This window comes from Dufourea novaeangliae, unplaced genomic scaffold (genome assembly GCF_001272555.1).
Source record: "Dufourea novaeangliae isolate 0120121106 unplaced genomic scaffold, ASM127255v1 scaffold296, whole genome shotgun sequence".
Lineage (NCBI taxonomy): Eukaryota > Metazoa > Arthropoda > Insecta > Hymenoptera > Halictidae > Dufourea > Dufourea novaeangliae.
The window spans coordinates 293,191-314,618 of record NW_015374174.1 but is presented as its reverse complement, the minus strand read 5'-3'; the positions used below and the strand labels follow the sequence as shown (position 1 = coordinate 314,618).

The window sequence follows — 21,428 nt, the reverse complement described above, 5'->3', positions numbered from 1 at the left end:
CGTCGAATCTGATTCCAAAGGCGGGCGCCGTGGAGACGCGAACCGGAAGCCAACTCGAGGATTACCCTGCAGATCCCTCTTGGTTAGACCCACGGCTCCTGAGATCCAATTTCCAGCGAAGTGTGCAGTGTACCTAAGTACAGCGCAGCAGCCACTTCGCTTTGACGGCCAGAAACGCTCGCGGAATCCTCTGGAATTTCGACCTCCATGGCAAGGGGAGGGGTGTTCCTGGTTCATGCTACTTCCGTAGAGAATGATCGGAGACGCATTCGATGACGCTTGCGACGAAATTATTGCGTGATTCAATTGAATCTCTGTATTGATTACGAAATTCTAGAGAAGCTGTGTTCGAGTATCCCTTTTCCGTTGTGAAATGGTAAGCCGTATGAAGATTTTGTTACTTTTAGGAGAATGACTTGTACTAAATCATTATTGTTTATACTAAATGATTGGGGAATAAGATTGATTCTTTACGAGGAAAATTGTGGGGTTAGAAGACTGATTAATAGACTGCGGATTTTTATGCAAAATCAAATTTCAGATGGTTGTTCGTAAAGACGAAAACAAAAGTAGAAATTTCTTTCCTCCTTTAAGTATCTAATTGGGATCAAAGGAAAATATCAAACTCGTTGCATCTGACGAAAGTTTTGTGCTTGATAATAAGTGAGAATTTCTCTACGTGACTATTTCCAAAACTCATTGTCACTGAAAATAGTTTTGAATAAATATTGCTCCCTATGAAAACGTATACCCTACGATCAGTATAATTTTATGCCAAGTGGAACTGTATTGATTCAGTTTTCTTTCTACGCTCCTGAAAAACCGTGGCCAATAATCCGTGATCATTGTCAATAACGTGGATCATTCAAGATCAGAAAATGTATTGTACGTTTATAAATCATAATTCTAACGCGAGCTACAATTAAACAAAATGGATTTGAATTTAACCGTTCGTGATTACGTTTCCATCCAGGCGTTCTCGATGCCTCGCGCCGGCACAATTCCGATAATCGCGTCTCGCCAAACGAGATTTCGATATCCGACGTTCAAGCACGCCGGAGATCTAACGAAATTCGTCGGATTCCAATCGCGAACAGCCGAGAAACCCCGCGGTTCCACGGCCGCGCAGGAGGGATTCGCCGCGACAGAGTTTTCACCCGTCGAATCGGCTCGAAATCCGTCTGAACGCCTCCATTTTTTCCTCTTTGGTTGCTCCTTTCGTTTCCACGGATTCCGTTTCTTTCATCGCCGTTAAATCTCAACCTGGTCCACCCTCCCCGTTCACGTATCCGATATTAGTCTGGCCGATTCTTTTCACGGCTTCGCCCTTGCGGAGGACAGGCGAGCCTCGAAGAATTTTTTATCTCCTTTGACACTGCGCCAATTGTCTCGGATTTCGATCTCGTGCGACGGTTTTTTTGCAATGTCCGATTAAAATCCACGGAATTACATGTGACTGAGATTCCACTATGAAATTCTTATGTATCCTAAGGTCCGTGACCGATCATCGCCGGAAGATGTAAAAGAATTTACAGGGACGGATAAAAGTGGAATCTGCGAGTGGAAAAATTTGCCTCGTTAAACCCCGAGAGGATTCTCGGTTTCGTATGACGCCGGACCCAGGGGTGGATTGGGAATCGAGACGATCGAGGATCGAGATGCGTTTCAACAGGGGAAAACGGCCTCTGACGTTTTCCCAGCGATCCTAGGATTTATCAGGCACGAAGCTGCCACGGAATTTTCAATCTCCCGGCAATTATACGTCTTCTCGCCTTGCCCGTCGCTTTTTCACGTTCCTCCCTTTGTGCCGGCTGGCATCGATAGGACGATACGGCTGCCATTCCGTGACCCGAGGGACCGAGGCTAAGGAAGATCCGTGGAATTCTAACGCGGACGCGCGCGCGGCTGGCGAAAAAAACAACGTGAAATTCCCTAGACGCTGGCACCGAACCCTCCGATTTATGGGAAGTCATTAAAATTCTCACGGTGATATCCACGCGGCGAGCACGCACAGCAATGTGCCGTCTGGATCCTCTCGGAAATTGATCGAACACGGTCGGTAGACGACGAAGGTTTGACGAATCGTTCTTCTTTTTTCTTTTTTTGGTTTTATAGTGGGAGCAAGTTCGGTATATTCTGGGATACGTAATAAAGGTTTAAACGTGAAAGGAGATAGTAAATTACTTAATGATAATATGTACGGTCCTAGATATACATTTATCGCAGCCCTGGAATGTTAACCGTTTAATGCCCAGACCCTCAAATCATTCTTTCAAAATTAGGAGACTGTGGTGTATATTTCGTATCTTGTTATTTTGGACACGAAAATATCAATATTAAACAGACAAATTTTTTGCCAACTTTTTTCTTTCTTCATTTATTTGTGGAGGGAATAGTTGCTGATAAAATTTGAAGGGAATACTTGCTGATAAAATTTGGATATTAATTATCTATATATTATACCGGTATTACACCAGTATTTTCGATGGCATAATACCGAATTAAATCCCTATTTCAACGTCGCGGAAACTGTCAACTGTAAATGCTCGTCTACATCAGTCATAACTGACCCCGTATACATCGAACTTATGTAGAATCAGTCCAAAGCACGCTCGATTCTTCGCCAGTAACGCAGACAGTTGATGTATCAGCAACGAAACGTCGATACTCACGTAACTTTCAATACACCTAAGGGCGCGTTCCGTATCCGACGATAAATCATCATTATATGCCCCCTTTACGCGAAGCACACTCCGTAACAAGCCTTAAGCCTGACGGAAGTTTACTCCGCCGCCTGATAAATCGCGAGCTACCATAAATCCCGTGTCATAGAAACATCTGAAACTATTGAATCGGTATTCGTTGCTGCGAAATAATCGTTCCGTGGGTCGAGACCAACCCCGACAACCGATGCATAACGTCGTTCAGTTTCTCGACGTGTCCGTTGCCCCAGCTCAGCCGCGAATCCAGCACCCCAAAGTTTCGGTGGGTGAACGTGTATGCAGGACTCCGTCGGGGCTGGCCAGTTCAAGCCGGAAAATAAACAAGATTATTGGGTGAGCTTGGCAACTTGCTCCCTCCTCGTCCACCTGTCGAATATAGTATATGTGCAGTTTCTGCGGCTCGTGAGTACGAACGAGCGAGCACACGTACATAAACGTGTCTGTATACTGCACTATCCCAAACAAGCGGTCGCCTAACGCTGTAAACACCGGCTGGCGTGAGTACACATGTTTGCGCTTATGGTTAACCGTGTAGGCAAAGGGACGACGGTCGCAAGAATTTTACCGTGAGGTCTGTAGGATGACTTCTATTCTTGGGATTTTTATTGTTAAGATTGTGACGACCGATCATGTGAGTGTTAATTGGATTGTTTTCAATTGTTTGGACTCCGAGTTCGCCGTTTTATTTTTGGAAGAGATATTTTCACGTATCTCGTGATGGTTAGAAAAATTGTATATAGATTCTTGAGACAAGAGAAAGTGCAGGGTAGCCTGGATTTCTCGCTCGCCAACGTCAAGGATGTCATGAATTGGGGATTCTTGAAGGGTACGTCAAGGGTACACGGCGCTCGGGGTCCACGGTGCCTGGCTCTCAAGAGTCGAAGGGCTGTCTGGGGACTTAGGCCCGAGGAATTTCGCGTTGACTTGTGTTATTTGTATTGGGTCACTGCGAAAATTCACTGAGATTCTCGTCGTATAAAATGTGAGAATTATATTCTCTCACAAATTTTCTTCATAAATACTATTCAAAGAGTATAAAGCTCAGTTAATAAATATACATATTCTCATAAGAGATCCGTTGAATTCTAATTACCATTAATGAAATCTTCAGTAAGAATCTTTAATAGAATTTTAATGAAATATTTGTTACATTTTCTGTGATATTGTGATATAATGTTACGGTAACTATTAAATATTCTTTAATAAAGGAAGGCGGAATTGAATCTTTAGCAACGTTAATTATTTCCCGGGGAAATCTCGCAGCAAAACACTTTCTTGTTTGCATAATTAATATCGAAGCAGCTGTTTCGCCGACATTATACTTGTTCTTACTTTCTTTATCTTCTTATTAGACCTTCCGGAAATTTCTTCCGAATTTCCACGTGCTTATTTTGCGATGGACCCTTTTAATATGCCTCAAATGAAAATTTTCTTAGTAACCCTGCGGGTAATTATGCACGTTTTTCAAGTCTCAAGATTCAAACTTCAAGCTTCTAGTCTCTCTAGTCTCTCTAGTTTCTCTGTTCTCTCTGGCCTCTCTGGCCTCTCTGGTCTCTCCTGTCTCTAATCTCTAATCTGTAATCTCTAGTCTCTAGTCCCGTAAGGTATCAACAAATGTCAAGTGCCATCAAGTTTCAAGTCTCACGACTTACGTCTTACGTTTCCAGTCTTTAAGTTCCATCGAGTCTCAAGTCCCACCAAGTCTCAAGTCCTATCAAGTCTCAAGTCCTACCAAGTGTCAAGTCCCATCAAGTATTAAATCCTACCAAGTGTCAAGTCCGATCAAGTCCCATGAAGTCTGAAGTCTCACATGTCTCAACTCAGATATTCACCATGTGTCCACAACAAATACGTTTTAAACGAATAGTTTAGACTACACTATAATCTCAATCAAACGATTCTCAGCAAGTACAATCGCCGACCAATCCGACTGATATATGCAGTCAGAGACAACATGACTCGATCTGAATATCACCAGGAGTTCGGTTACGGAAGGGTATAAATGGCTCGAACCGCGGCCGACAGTAATGTGTATTTACAATCCGCGTGCGACCGTGGTTCGCCCATCGACTTTCGGCCCCGTTTCGAACGCGCACGTAGAGTTCCGCGGGTATCGGATGCAAGGCTAGGTTCGGCAGTACTTGCAAAACTCGAGCGGAGGCGGCGGCGCTGCAGCTTCGGAAGGATGCGCAACCTGAATTAATGAAGCCACGGATGCATTCGGCCGTGTGACTGGTAATCCTCTTTCGGTATTTCCGGAAGCGGCGCTCGGGATTTCACGTACGATAAATAGAGATAATCCAACCGATGTGTATATACCGCGCCACGAAATATGTGTCTCGAGTTGCGGCACGTATATGTATAGGTATTTCGGGTAACCGTTACAGGATCGCCTCGTAAACACCGCGCCACGGATGGAACGACGAGCCCCGCGCCGCTAGCTACGTGGAATCCTTCCGATGCCAGGATATTTAGGGGATGCTGTCATTAGCATGTGCACACGTATCCAGGCGTTTTATAGCTTCTTGGAATTGTTTCTCGGTTTCGGATATCGAGTCGCTGAGAACGTTGCCGGTACGCTCGAGGAATCGGATCCGAGGCAAGTGTGAACATTTGAACATCGTGTGTCTGAGGTGGGTGGATTATGACTAGACTGTGGAAGTTTTGGCGAATTCAGAATTTCAGGTACCAATGTTTAAAAATGAATGTCGAGCTGAATTTTAGATGTTTCAATTGACTTCGTTTAGTCATAACAAAATTAACATTTCGTTGGCATTGTTAAAAATACTAAATTGCTTTTTTCTCAAAATAAAGATTTTGCAGATACGTCAATTACCCTTAACAGACCATTATATACCTTGTATATAAAATGAAACACAATTATCAATTTAGAAAGATCTAAATATACGTGTGATACTCCTATTTATATAATTTTGTCTATTCTTCTACCTAAATATAATAATATATATTTATTATCTACGGATGAATAGTCTTTGTCAGTCAAACTGCACTAAAATTCTGGATGACCTGAACATAAAATTCTATAGATTCCTCATAAAAGCAGACATTCAAGAATTCTATCTTTCCGTTTCTATCTACCTATACGCCGATCCGTTGCTATATCCGTTGAAAATAACGGGAACAATTGCCTTAACAGATTCAACCCCCGTTTCTATATTAACCGCACCTATATAATACTTCAAGAATATCGATTCAACTAACCAGTTCAGTAAGTAGCTGAAGTGATCACCCAAAAGAGAACGTGAACCGATTTAGTCCAAAGAAATGACCTGTGATTAGGTGGAAAGATAATCCATAAATTATGAAAAAGAGCGAATCGCGCGAATTTTCAAAAGTTGGCGATCGATGGTTGGGGGGTGGACATGGAGGAAGACGATGGCGCGCCATTACGTCGATTTTTCTTTCTCGCGAGGAGACCCCTTTTTCAAGATACATTATGGGATTATTAGAGCGGCCTCGACGAACTAATCTTTCCGGGCGAAATTGTTCGCCGACCTAGACGTGCTCGTTTTCCCGTGCCAAGCTCGTTTAATAAACTTTCCCTCCGCCGCGCGATTTTCCGGACGCCGCCGCCGCCATCGCGGTAATTTCTTTAAGGCGCTGCCCATTACACCGCCGCTGGCAAATTCTGGCCGAAGAGACGAGCCGTTTTTCTTTTTTCTTTCTTTCCTCGAGCCCGTAATTATTCCATGTCTAACGACGCCGACGATACCAGAAAGTCCGAGAGATCAAAGCCGCGACGACGACGACGAGAAAGAAAAAAAAAAGAATCGACGGATAGCTCAAAGGAGAGCAAGCTTGAGCGCGAATGGATAATGATGTCTCGAACGCGCGACCATTCGAATCTTTAATTGTCCCGGATCGTACTGTTTCAAAGTCCATCGTCCCTCGATTACAGCGATGTCAACGGGAAATTTCTTTCGTGAACGTTACGAACAGAGATTTTCATACTTTTATGCCCGGAGCAGACCGGAATTCATGGATCGAATCGATTAAGGTTAGAAATCTACTATTCTACCTATAGATACTTGAATCTTTGGTTTGTGAGAAAAATGATGTTGAATGTCATGAATGAGATTGACGGGTAAATTTTAGAGGTTTTGGATCTTGAGTGTTTTACTTGAATAATTTCGAAGGAGTTGATTTCGATAATAGATTTTCACAAGTTTCAATCGAATGTAGGTTAGTTTAACACTAAAACTACCGACGATAAACGCATACGTAAAGAAACTTTTGAAAATTTACAAATTTATAACTCAATTGGTTTCTTCACTTTCATATCGTAATAAAAATATTCTTTTTACAAAACAAAATCAGCACTTCAAGTTTAGAGAGTTTCGAGTTTTAAAAACTAACAAAGTTTCGTATTTGAGTTTCGTAAATTTAAAAACCAGGTTCCCATCCACCTGTAGTGAGAAGTCAGGAAAAGAACAAGGCACAGTGAACAGCGATTCACGGTAGACAGTGCAAACATTTTAATTTTCCAGTCAAGCCACATCTGATCGGACTAATTAATCTAATTCGTGTGTGCTAAAGGGGACGAAGGTAACGGTCGATAAACGCGTGGGGACGCTGAGCAATCCACAGAGATAAATGCACGCGAGATAGATTGCACGGCACGATTGTTATAACAGTTATTAAGACAGCATCGATAAGACACACCGCACGCGAGTACACACACACTGCCCGGAGAATTACTAATTACTGGACACGATAAATCGGCCCAGTGTTCATTTATCATCGGGGAATATTAAACGACGGTGGGGGGAAGGAGGGCGCAGTGGCGGTTTGTTGGCTGGAAAACTTCATGCAATTGTTTCTCTGATTGCGAATCAAATTATTCAACCCCTGGCCCACGGCGTTAATCTTCGGATGGATAAGTATCTTTGCATTACGTTCGCATCGTTGACTATGTCGCCTCGAAATACCTGTTTGTATAATGGATATCATCCCTAATCCACGGAATATACAATATCTTTTTTCTGCTGAAATATTTTTAATACACCTTCTGTTTTATTAGTAGATTGCGGATTTGATGAATTTATAGCTTATAGACGTCTGTGAAATAGAATATAAAATAAAACTTTCATCAGAACTAACGATTTTTCTATCTTATTCTGAACCCAATAATATACTTACGAGAAGAATGAAATTCCTATCTCTGCTTTTGACTTTATGAATTACTTTCGAAAATGTCATTTTGCATAAAAATCAGCTATCTATTTATTATTAACACTTTCACTGCCACGTCACCCAAATATTGGGTATATCGCAAAGAGGCTAGAATATTTAAATACTGTTATGAAATTTTTGCATGAAACTAACATCGTAGTGCAAATTTCTATTGTCTCTGATGTAATTGCGAACTGCATAGAATTGTGTGAATTGTCTTTGTTACAGAAAACAGTATTAGACCTCGTAGAATTAAACCGAAGTTCAGTGGAGAACACTTCGATCAAAATACATAAAGTTTGTAGAGTCACAACAGGAACGATGAGAATAGTAATCGGCCATTCATATTTCCCAACCGTCTGATGCTTCTAACTCGGGACATTATTGCCGAGAAAACAAAGTTACGAGAAACAGTTTGAACTCTCGTGTACTGTTCGTGTCAATTGACTTTAATTTTCAGTTATACTGTTCACCAGAGAAACTTGTAAGTTAATTTGACCCCAGTACTTTATACATACAACGATCATGCGACATCTAAGTACATATAATCCCTTAATTCGATTTCAGCTTGGATCAAGTTTAATTATTTTACGTATCTATAGTAATGAATTGATTTATTGACGAATGCACTATGGGTTAAATATATTACCCAATGAGCTAACAAAAAATTTCTCCTGATTTTTAAAACATTCAAGAGTTGTTCCGAATCCTCTATTAATAAAACGAGATTTCTATAATAAAATTACTCCGATCGTACATCATACAATAAATGACGGCTGCAATCCGAACAAATCATCATTTCGATAACACGATACCTTTAATTCCCAGTCGAAAACGCACGCGATTGTTAATAACGGTCACTTGAAAAGTTTTTAACTACAACGTGGACGAAGCCGGGAGGAGGGGAGATTTGGCTTATTGAATTTCAAACAGCTTAATGCACCGTTATTACGTTAATAAAGGGTTGTCCAGTGGTGTCTCGTTACCTTTTTTTTCGCGCCAAAACGGAACTGTACGGGGATTATGATGAAGAACCGTATTCCGTGTCTCACTCCGATCTGTAATGACTTATTAATGCTAACGATGCTCGTTAAGGGGCCCCACCCACCGTGTCGTCGAGATCTCCCCTTTCTCCGTCGTTGTTTTATTCTACCCATCCCCCCTTCAGCCCCACAAGGGACAACTTCGCCGTTCGGACAGGCAAGTAATTCATCGCGTCTTGGCAAATTGGGTCGAGTTAGTTTGCCGGAATGTTGAAAAGACATTCCAAAGGGATTCGTTCTCGAAGGAGAGCCCGTGATATTGCTCGTCCCACGAAATACTCTCCTACCCCCCTTCCCCTTCGCCATCCCCAACCGGACCCGATGTACCACAGAACTTGGAACTATTACGTATAAAGTTGTCGTAAGTTTCCGAGATTTTCCACTTCCGTTCTTCCCTTTATCTTCGATTCCCGATAACAGGGACTCCTGCCGACATTGCGAATCGCAGAACCCCTTTCTACGATTCTTTTCTCGTTTTCCATTCGACGACGGCGAACTTCGTTACGTTGTCCTTTCCTCGGATCGGTATTATTATATTCCGTATTATTTACCTTCGATGCGTAACACGGAAGACGGAAATTCACAGAAACGTACATTGTGTGACATTTTTGTTTTATTCTTGTTCGTTTTTTTTTTTTATTTCTTTTACGTCTGATCGATTACTATTATGAGGTCATTAATGACGACGTCAGAATTTCCGAAGCGTCCCGTCGTAGAAAAAGTTTGGGATACGCTGGGTTTAGTGATATCTATGAAACGAAAATTGTGTTACGTATAAAATACGGAACGATCCTGCCCGAGTTTTATAATAAACCAGAAAAGTGATGAATATTTCACGTGCATGATAAAAATACAGATATACAATATTACTCACACTATTTCACGTTATGGTAATATGAAGGGAGAGCATAAATTCGTCTTGTATCATCGCGGCTGACAAAATATCACGCGGTAAGAAATTACTGTCACGACGGACGACGGAATATTTCATTCGTCGACGGTGATTCCCCGAGCTGTAGAATCCTTCGAGAAAACAAATTCGCGCCGCCGTGAATGATGGCTCGTAAATCATAAGGCTGGTGCTCGACGAATGTACATTTCGCAACCGGAACCGGGCTGTAATTTACGAACGAAACTCGGCTTATTACAATGTTTGATCTCGGGATTCGAAGAAGCCTGTTTGCAAAGAGTCGTTTCGTCGTCGGCGACGATCGACTCGGTTGTGATTCTCGTGTGGAAACGTTGGTCGACCGGGAAATACGGTCGTTGGAGAATGTTCGTGTCTGAAGCGTGTTTAAAATGTTCGCGAAGAATCTGATAAGGCCGAGTCAATAACCGAGTGCCCGCACGATTAGACTGGAAAACGCATTATCGGGGGATCAGTTTGAAAGCTCCACATGAACAATATTTTGCTGTCCGATTAATTTATTTTTAATCGGTGGCGACCGATTCTTCGAGCTAAAAGTCACATTTAAATTGACGGTGGTTATTGAGGGTTTCTGAACGGGGAATGTGGACTAAAATAAATTTTAAACAGAATAACTTTTTTAAAATTGGACCCTGAGTTTTTGTAAAGTCAGAAGAATTAGTTTATTGAACGATGTGTTTAAACTGTTGATTCTTTTTTTCTACGCATGACACTTCAGGAAAGTGTGTTCAATAAAACACAAGAACTGTACGTTAATTATCTCAAAATTATCTAACGCCAATGAGTTCCATCTGAATGTTGATATTGAGGACAGTATTGTCAAAGGACAGTGAAGATCATCTGTGTATAAATACGTATGTACTTCAGGTTAGCTATTGCACATCGCGATGAATATGAAATGAAAGCAAACACACGAGGAATTCCGAATAGCCGTCAAATAACACGAACACTACCTTTCCTGGAAAAACACGACATTCTAGTGTCTTTAATACATCTGACAGTAACCAATGATGACCTCAAAAATACACAAACTAGAATTGGACGCAGAATTACATCCGTCGTACATCATACCTGTGACTTGCACTTATGTTTTACGATTAATAATTCTGTACTTATCGTCGTCTCTTACACGAAGACGTAAACTAAGATGTGAATCTCTTACACGAACAGCACCTGCCGTTCAATCGTGGAAGAAAAGAAGACTTTTCCAACAAACCTAATATTTATTTATTCCCTTTGGAAGATACTTCTTTCTCGATTCTCGATAAATTCTACCGAATTGAAACTCTTCTCCGGGCTCTTCTTTCGAAGTAAAACTCGGCTCCCGGCTCGACACAGACTTTTTTTTCGCGATGATGCAAGCTGACGGCAGCCGTTTTCTAATTAATGGCGTGGGTCGCAATCAAGAACGCTCACCGGCGGCAGATTGAGACTGCAAACATTTCAAATTGTCGGACGAGTGTACGCCGATAAAACTATCGGCCGACGTTGTTGAATTTTTACGTAAGACCGTGCCGGCGTAAAGCCATAAGACCAATATGTTAGACGTGTGTACAGAGCTCGGCCGATAAGACGTCGAAATGGAGGGAAAAGGGGGGCATGTATAAACTTCCAAAGTCACACAATGTTACGCTGAATTTTCACGGCGAGACCACTCTAAACGAAACGCCTCGTCAATGGGAAACCTCCCCCGTGTAATCGAGGGTAACGAACGCCGTGAAATTTTTTAATCGACGAGAATTAAGTACCGTGGCGTAAACGAGACATTATGTTACAAATAATACGTTCGCGGCACTTCGCGTTATAGGCTTCGAAACACTGTAATTTTATATCTCATTACGATAAGGCGAAACATTTGTTCTACCTGAAATATAATATTTTATGATGCAAATATTCACAAGGAACTTTAAAATAATGGATTCTTTTATGTGATAATTGTTAACCTTTTTTTTAATTCTAGGTGTTCCTAGTTAATATTGGACATGCTGTAAGCTCTCACAGCAGAATTTTCTGTTTCCTTTTTTATGTACCCTGTACTCGACAATTGTATACTTTATTTTCTATTATATGTGTATTCAAATCCAGAGATCAAAATATCAATGGATGCTTACTCTGAATTGCATATCTGTTATTGCTCCTTCATGTTATTATAACACTTATTTAATATTACTTTAGCAACAGATTATAATTTTGACTATACAAATAAATAAAAATTGAGAATGACCAAATTTTATTCTACATTTTCTTTCTTATTTTTCCATAAGAAATAACGTGGTGCTTTTACATATTATTCGGCCGGCCCTTGTATAACAGCCAGTCGATAACATATTAATCCATAATCCTCGACACAGTTCACAATTATCTACAGTTGTACCAAGAGAAAGAGAAATTAAATATCTCTCACCTTTGTTTTTCAACAAAAATATATTACAAAAATGGATCGGAAAAGGGACTAACAGAGAACACAGAATCTCGACGGTTCAATTTCAAGTGAAAGAAAAATCGGAAGTACACACGCACTTCGCCGATACGTCTTCGACGAGGACGGGTGAGCCTCGGCGAGGATAAGTCGAGGTTAATGGGAGGAGAATCGAATTCCTTGGAAAGAAGGAAGCCGTTCGTCGCGCATCCCTGTAACGCTGAGAATGCAATAGGGAACGGCCCAGCGACCACGCTTTTTCCTTTCATTTGATCGAATGTCCGTGACGGGAATCGACTTTCGCGTCACGTCGATCGCGGGAGGAGCCGCGTGTGCCGCGCCTGACAATGCTGAAACCGTCGTCGCATCCCAGCCGTGGTCTAGTTGAATAAAAACGTTCGTCTGGCCAATGTACCGCCGGGTCTAGGAACAATAGAAAATTAATGACAAAACGGACGGCATACCGAGTGAACCGACGATTCGTCTGGCGATTTTCAAGAGTACTTTTCGTTTCTATGGATGCTTGTGATTCTTAACCTTGGGACGAAGAATCAATGATACTGCTCGTGAGGTGCAACGTGACCCCCTAATGATTAGATTATTCTACTGCTAGTGGTTCGATCGGAAAATTGTTTGCAAGCATCAGTGATGATGTCATAAGTAGAACTAAGCAGTCTTAACCAGCAAATGATATTTTCTTAACGTTTCTTTGGTTTATTAAACAATAAGGTATTTTCCCCCACATTTTACCAACCATCGATTGTCAATTCACAATTTTCGCACGGTACTGTATCAACTTCTCGGACAAACTATATATCCATAAGTTAACGATCGGTGTCGGTAAAGGAACCTAATAAAACATTTAAAAAAAAAAAAAAATTCCAGCACTTCACAGTTGAATCAGAAGTATCGTTTCGCTACCGCCCATAAAACTTCAGACATAATTAAAGTGGCAAGTTACCAGGCCCCGTGGTGTGCCAGTTGGCAATTAGAGATTACACGCGACGCTGTTCCCTTCTATTGCATAAACAAGTCTAAATCAATAATGTCGGAGGGAAGGGATTAAGTGTGCATGATTTCATTCCCTCAACCTGCACCCTTTTCATTCCCCCAACTTGCGCCCTTTTCATCCCCTTCGGTATGTGTATAGAATACCTTGCACACGCCGTGTAATTTTCACCTTTCTCGGCCGCGGGATCGATGTCGATCGGGGCACACACGCCTCATCGACGATCTGGACACGTCTCCATTCCTCGAGCCCAGACACGACCTCCCCCATCCAGGTTCCATGTGAAAAATACTGTGGAATTGTCCGAGCAAGAGGAAGGTTGCCGGTGTATTTTATCGCGCGGAAGCCGTACACGGTGGCAAACGACTCCCCGGTTAAGGGAAAACGAAGAACGGCTCGTCGTCAAAGGGTTGAAGGGAGGTGGCGAGGGGAACCTCGTTGTTTGCACGTGCTCGCTCGCGACTGCTCGGATGCAGCTGGAAAAATTAGTTTCGGAAGTAATTTCGGCGTGGGAATATTCTACGCCTCGTTGGAAGGGACGAAGAGATCCCTACTTCCGCGTCGCTTTTGATTCGAGAATTTTCGAAGAGGCATATATTTCGTTATTTCGTTCTGAGTTCAGTGACATAAAAGTGATAATCTTTAGGTACAAGGGAAAATAACGATTCAAGGATAGAGAAGTGAATTGTTGACCGAAGTAAATGAGAAATTAGAGATTGGAAAATTTAAGGTGGTAATTTTGGGGTCATTCTGTGTGCGCCAATTAAAGCACGCGTTGTTATTGTAGTTACGTTATGCTTTTAGCCTGAAATGGATTAAACAACCCTTAGTAATATTTGTTTGAATTACCATTGAATCAGAAGCAGCTTTTTTTATCATACTTTAGAACTGTGCATCTCGAATAACAAAGAATTAGAAAAATTGCCTACAATTATCGTGATTTGCATAAAATACACGAATATAGTTCCAGAAATATGAATATAGTGCACAAGGTTGAAGTTACGAAAAGATTTACAATTTTTTCCATTTTCCGGGAGGAATGTTTATACATATGTGTACGATACGAGACATCCCCCTGTAGGAACTGTTGCCCGAGTATCGACGCAGATTGTGTAACAGGAAGTGAGCTCTCAAATTTCCAAACTTCTTGACCCAGATGCTCATAATACGCCATATCGCGCAAGCATCCTCGAGTCGTATCCCAGCGCCGTTGGAAACGACACGACGAGAGCGCCGGGCATTTTTCTAAGACGGTTCCGACCGGAAGATTCCACCAATTTATGTACACTTATGGTATTTACATTACGCTCTCGTCAGGCCACTCCTAGATCCAGGCACGAAGCACCGGCAGCAGTTGGAAATGCTACAAAATCGATCCGTGATGCACACGCTGTCTACGAGTTCGCCCATTCCACGGTCGGGATATGACCACGATCACGAGCCAATACTGTGGTTACTTAACATAACCACGCTGGGTAGTACTACGGTGCACCTGATGCGTTATGTATATTCGGGGAATGGTATGGAGTCCATAAGTTTCAGGTCAAAATGAAATTAGATGTCTCATCTCGTGGATGACGCACTAACATTTTTTTCCACGAAGAACTGTGTACGGTAGTTTTATAAAATGTTTTAGACCGAAAACGATCGAATAAACGCGTTCAAACGTTCTAGAAAGTGTTTTATTGATTAATTACAAAATCAGGATAGATTTCTTATTTTATTATCACCGGAACCTTGCAGGCGATTCGATCAGAATTTATGTACACTTTAACGATACCATATTACGCAATTGAATTCAGTGATCGTTGAACGTTCAATTCACCGTTTGATCTCGAATATGTCGTTCGAATCGGAATACAGTGAAGTTGGTCGGGGGATTCCAGAATCAAAGGAACAAAGGATCTCTCGATTTTCAAGCGTCCGTAAGGTCTTTCGGTCGTCAATGCGTTCTCTATAATGGCACCTGCAACGCCGAAAATCACGTCACCCGAGAAATTTCTGGATTAACAGAGGTATCGGTCTCACCTGCGACGCGTCGCGTCGCGGTGAATCGTAACCGATGAAATTTCACTCGTAGCCCACGGGCTAGAGTCCCTAGCGAGCTCATTAAAGGCTTCCTAGCCACGACAAAGGATTTCACCTTCTTACGTAACACTGTCCTTCGTTTGTAGGGGCCCTTTCGTGCTACGATCCCTCTTTCTCGAGCCCCAACCCTTCCCTTTGTCTTGGTAGAGTCGCCTCTCCTCCCCCCACCGGGGAGCTCGTCAAACACTTTGATCTTAAATTAATGTAGGTCGGATTACGGCTCTTGTCTTGCTACCCGATGATCAATCTGACTACGAAGAACTGATTGTAGCCGCTGTTTACGCGAACAACAGCACTACAGTCGAGAAATTCGATTTGAGGTAATGTCAAGTTCATCGTAGTCCTTTTTCACGATCATATGACACAAAACGTTTCCTTGTCGGTCTATGTTTCGAAATTTCTTTATTTCCTCGAGTTCGACCACGAAACGATTCAGATCGGATCTCTACGCTTCGGAAGTTTTAACGGGTGATCGGGTAAACATGATCTCGAAATCAAATACTCGAACTCGGTTGTAATTACCCGAGTGTACTTTACGGGACAAACTTAGTTGCGTCGCCGGTGAACATCGACGAGCCCCGCCCAGGAACCGTGGATATTTTATGCAGGGAATAAGTTTTCCGGCTAATTTCGTCTCAAAGGAAGTCATCCCGCCAACCCGCCCAGTGATCACCGTTGAATATACTGCACTGTAATCTTCCGTCCTCTATAATTATCCTGACATTGAGTAGCCTGTTTATGTATTGTTAGAAAGCGGTGAGAAAAAAGAAATTGATCTAAAAATTATTTTCCTAGATAATTATATGAAATTGAATTTTATCGTTTATTTACTTTACAAAAATTAAGTACCGACCGAAAGTATAAAGACGAATATTATTACAGAGCCACGTATCTTGAAGTCTCTTGGAAAGAAATACTAGATTCAATGAACGATAGTAGTAAATTATTCACTACCACAGCAAACGATAAAGGCACCAAATAATCAAATATCTAATAACTCAATTCGCAGGCCAACAACGCTACATTTTCTCTTAAGGGGATTAGAAAGTCAGATTTGGTGAAAATGGAAGTTTTCTTTGGAAATTCATTACAATTAAATTAATATAAATTGTTACTAGTACTTTTGGGTAATGTTTACTAATACTATAAAGTGTAAAAAGATATTGAAGAGGAGAAAGTTGTAGTATATTTTACCAGTAATATGATAGCATTCCTAAAGTTTTTATATTTTTAATATATTGTTAGAAACAAAAGTGACCTAAATTTTTCTAAATAGAATGCTACATTTCCTCGCAATTAATTCTCCCAAAAAGTCACATTTTCATCAAATTTCACTCCCTAATCGCCTTAAACGGACACACATGCACAACCTCTAACGTGATTCCGATCGTGTTTCCGTCTGTTCGTCGTGTGTTATTTCGCCGTTCGTTTTACGTTCTCGTTAATTGCCGTGGCAAGTAAAGTTAGAAACGACGCCGGAGAATTTTCCAGGCGTGTTGAGAGTTACTAGCAACCGCGTGCACGCGCGCGCGTAATTACTCGAGTCAATTTCCCAGGCGCGTTTGTCGACTGATCCAACTGGCACTGTCATTAAAATTTCCGAAACAGTCCAGGGGCTGTGCTCAAAAATTGACCGCATCTCCCGGTCAGAAACTTCCCAGCTACGCTCTCGAACGATCGAAACTGGGTTAGAAGCATGCATATGAATGAGCTGTTCCGTTAGATTTTTTTTTTTGTTCGCGTGCAAACACATCGAATCTTCGATCACTGGCTCGTAGATTAACGGTGGAGGGGGAAGCGGTAAGATACGTTCGACGTTGATTGGCGGACGTGTATTCTTCGGCGAATCCGATTACGGTTCAACCCCAACGGTTATGCCGTATTGCTTGGATCCACGATACTCGGGGATATCTGATTCACGATATGACGAAGGCGAAAGATATATAGGATGACGTGTATTATCACGGAATAGCTTTGATGGTATTAACCCTTCTCTGATTTTTGTTATGTTGGATAGAGTTACTGGTTCTTGAACTGTTCAATTGGTTTTGTTCGCCGTGATATGTATGTATTAGGTATATCAATAGGTGATCTATTGTTGAATGATATTGTTATGAACTGGTATGTAACATAGAAATTTAAAACGTGTTTATAATATTTCTTTCTTTAAAAATGACAGCGAATACCGAAGAATGTGTACTTTTACGAATTTCACTGAAACAATGTCAATTGTTCAGGGAAAATTGAGGACGGGAATTCTGAATCTTGCATTTTGCTAAAGTTTACAACGCGTAACGATTTGACCGAGCCAACTATTTTACGCGTCTTGGTGACTATGAATTGTGGGTACGGGCTCCGTGAATAATCCGGATGACCTAATCTTTCGCCACAAGGTGACGGTAAAAAAATCTCATAAAACACGGTCGCATGAGTTACGATCGTCGAATCTTTTCCTATATGTATACATATCTAATTTTCATGCATAAATTTGTCCCGAAAAAATAACTTACACGAATTAGAATAAAACGAACCAGTCTCCCGGAGATTTATCGTCGCATCCGTAACTATATTCTTCGCGTAAGAAACTGCTTGGAGCATCGCAAACGCCTCAAGAACTCGTACAATAATTTTCATTAGATTGATTTCTTATGGCTGGAATATCTGTCAATTCTACATTTTCGAAGAAGACTTGTGCGTCAGTTTAACTTACAAACAGATACAACAGACATAAACAAACCCACTGAAAAAAATGGATGAAAAGACAAATGTAAAGTAGATATTTCAGAAACAAATTTCCAATCATTATACCTATTTGAAGTTACCAATTAACAGGTTACATATTCATAAGTTAGCCGTTAGAAGAAGCATAATTGAAGGTACAACATAATTACCTACTGTAAGAAATCGAATGAAAAACTTAATACACGAGAATATAAACTATCTCGAACTACATGTAATATTGTCTAAAAAAAGAGCCACCCGTGATCGATCATTTTCTGCTGGTCATCAATCGAAAACAAACCAATTCACATCTAAATAGTAATATCATTCTCAGTCCATTAAAGGGACCCATTTACCTCATTCAAACAATTCATCGTGCCCCAAAAAATATCCGTAGTCAATTATCCGGTATAAATCGAAATCTAATAATTGTCAGGGCACCCCCCTCCCTCTGACGAATAAACATTATACAGATATACCGATGACCCAGCGCACTTTGTTCAATGACATTGTGGAGAGGCAGGCAGCGCCCAAGTGCACTTCCGATGCATCCCCCTGCAGTTTTCTACAGACAGGTGACGATCCATTGTGCCGGCAAAATATTGACACTCGATATTTTCCTGCACTAACCCGCCAGGGGGTTGGGGGAAGGGGGAGGGGAAGGGAAAAACGTTTACACGTGAGCCCATCTCCATGATGGAGGCCCGTGCTTTTCGCCCTCCGAGTCTGAACCCGTTGCTTTCACCGATATTAATTTCCCCGTTCCTGTTACCCTTTTAGGCGCGAAACAGCAATTACTTTAATTTCCCGCTTGTTTATCAACGGCTACGCTATTAAGCTCTCCCTCCCCGTTCCGGAATCAGCCGACGTGTCCTCTGTCGAACTTTCTTACCGCGGACATGTTTGGTCGAGCGACGACAACGATGTGTTTACTTAACCCTTGTGCACTCTTCGAGTAATTGTCATTACGAGGGCACTCGATGAGTAACGGTGAAGTAAAATGTAAATTGAATTGTTAGTAGTATAATTGAAGGTCACTCAGTAGGGTGACCTTGACAACATATGTCGAAGTGGTCATTTTACTTATCAATACTACTAAAGTGCGATACCAAACTTTTCTTACTAATAACTTTTTAATAAAAAACAAGCGACGACTAAAACTTTTTGAGAGTTATTCGGAAGAATGTCATTGACAACCTATGTCAAACTCATCGGACTTGCATCCCCTAAACGGGGACTTGCATACCCTAACCCTTTTACCACATATTTCCCGAGATATTTATACGTTTCCAGATAAATCGCACACCCTGTATACGTTACAATCTATCGACGATTCAATTTAATTCACGGAGAATAGTAGCAATTCCTCGAACAGTGTGTAAGGGTTAAGTAAACGAAAGACGAAACAAAAGGAATCTGGGTGGCCGTAAACGACCCAGTTTCCTTAGTCTCGTTAAGGTATTCCGACTTGATCATTCTACGTACCGTCTTGTTTTCGACGTTCTTCACGCGACAATTCAGGTACGTGGTCTTACCAACGAGGGCGGTCACGTTTTTCGAAGCGGACAGGTCGAAGTACGGACCGGACCGTGTGCTGCTGTCGCCCACGCTGTTAGCACTTTTTCCGCTGCTCCCGTGCAGCATGCTGTAACAGTGCGCTCCTGGAAAACATAAAAGCAAACGTGTAAATTATTCGCCGGCGATCACATGAAATATTTGTATACTTTCGTAAAATTGAAAAGTAAGAGACACACACTCGAAGTCTACGAGTTTGAAGGTCTGATGCTACTCCGTGGACACAAGTCGTTGTTTAGAGTAGAACTCACTGACAAATGCAGACTTGGGATCCATTTTCCGACACCTTGCTTTCTAGGATACGTTACTTCTACTTTTACGTGTTCAACTCGCAAGAGTCTACTTCCAAATGCATACGAACGTGAGAGCAACCCTCGAAAGTTGGGCGTGGGTATACGCTTTATTAAAGTGTTTAATCGACTCTAAATCAATCACTGAAACAGATAGATATTTATAGGACAATTCGTATCAACTGAAACCATAGAGAAGTTTCCTTATTATATTTATTATCAAAGTTAAACTCTACTGAACTCTAGGTAAATTTCTAAAATCCATTATCTAAACGTTACATCGTAGTACCAGAAAATTTACTTGGACGAAAGTAAAAATGAATTTTATGTTACAGAGAAACTTGAAAACATGAAACGGAACCAACTGCAACTGTCCATAAATCTCATTCGTTTCAGTAATTTATCGAGTGTGTCCTGGTCGTCGTTACACTCGTCGTCCATTCACGAGCAACGCTTGCATGCGGTTACATGCAAAGAGGAAGTTACACGGTGACCGAAGCAACGCAGAGGGTGTATTTTTTTTTTTTTCTACCTGCACGGTGGCTTGCGTATTCGATTAAAACGTCAGTCAAGCAGCACGGTGGTTTCTCGCAGTTCAGGTGATAAATGTCCGTGTTTTTTATCTGTTACACAGCGTACACCGGTTACGAAGTGAACCTCCCTGGGCGAATCTGTTCCGGCAACGGTATACCGCTCGGCGCAACGGACAAAGGACCTTTTGCTCGCAACAATCGCTGGCATCGTCTATTGTTCCTGGGACAGAGACCGTCGCGACGTATACCCGATTCGACTGGTTCTCGTTTATCGAACGAGTTCACTGATGAATTTCTTAATGCTCGTCGATAGGACGATAAATTGGATTGATAGCGGGCCGCCATTGCGTGTAGCTCGATCGAGAACAGTAGACGGCTGCTGCGGGTCGTAGTTTCGATCGGTGAAGCTTTACCGGTTACGAGGACATTACGATTGTTCCAATATTAGGTGTAATAGTTAGTAATCCACTCTATCTTTCGTTAAATTCAGTATCTATTTTCGAGAAAATTCTTTGATGTACAAATTAATTCGTCCCTGGAATTAATTATTGACTCGAAAGCAACATAATTTTTTCGAAAGTAGATTTACCAACTGCACCAGAAATGACGTAAATGCGTAGAAAATGATGAGGGATATTTTTAAGACTAAAATTGATAATCGCAATATAAGTCAGAAAAAGGCCAATAAATATTTGCGACAATTTATTACCTAAAAAAAACGAAATAGACTGTGTCTAACCATGTACGGCTTTTATCATTGTGACAGTCAACGTGTTAAGGGATTAATAACTTCTCGATAGGAAGCTAACTAAGATACACTGTACCAATAAACACTTAAAACAAGTTCCATTCCGCCATCTGAAACTTCGTATCTCATTAATTCCCTTCCAATAAACATCAAGAGAC

General features: G+C 41.5%; 1 protein-coding gene across 1 annotated transcript in view; it reads right to left on the bottom strand.

Annotated features, from left to right (window-relative positions):
* LOC107192045 (sialoadhesin-like) overlaps positions 1-19,774 on the bottom strand; it is a 143,137-nt gene extending 123,363 nt beyond the window's left edge. The window contains exon 1 of the mRNA XM_015581225.1: positions 19,610-19,774. Coding sequence (XP_015436711.1) covers positions 19,610-19,768 — 159 coding nt within the window. The 5' untranslated portion in view covers positions 19,769-19,774. The remainder of the gene's footprint in view (positions 1-19,609) is intronic.
* Between the last annotated feature and the right edge of the window lie 1,654 nt (positions 19,775-21,428).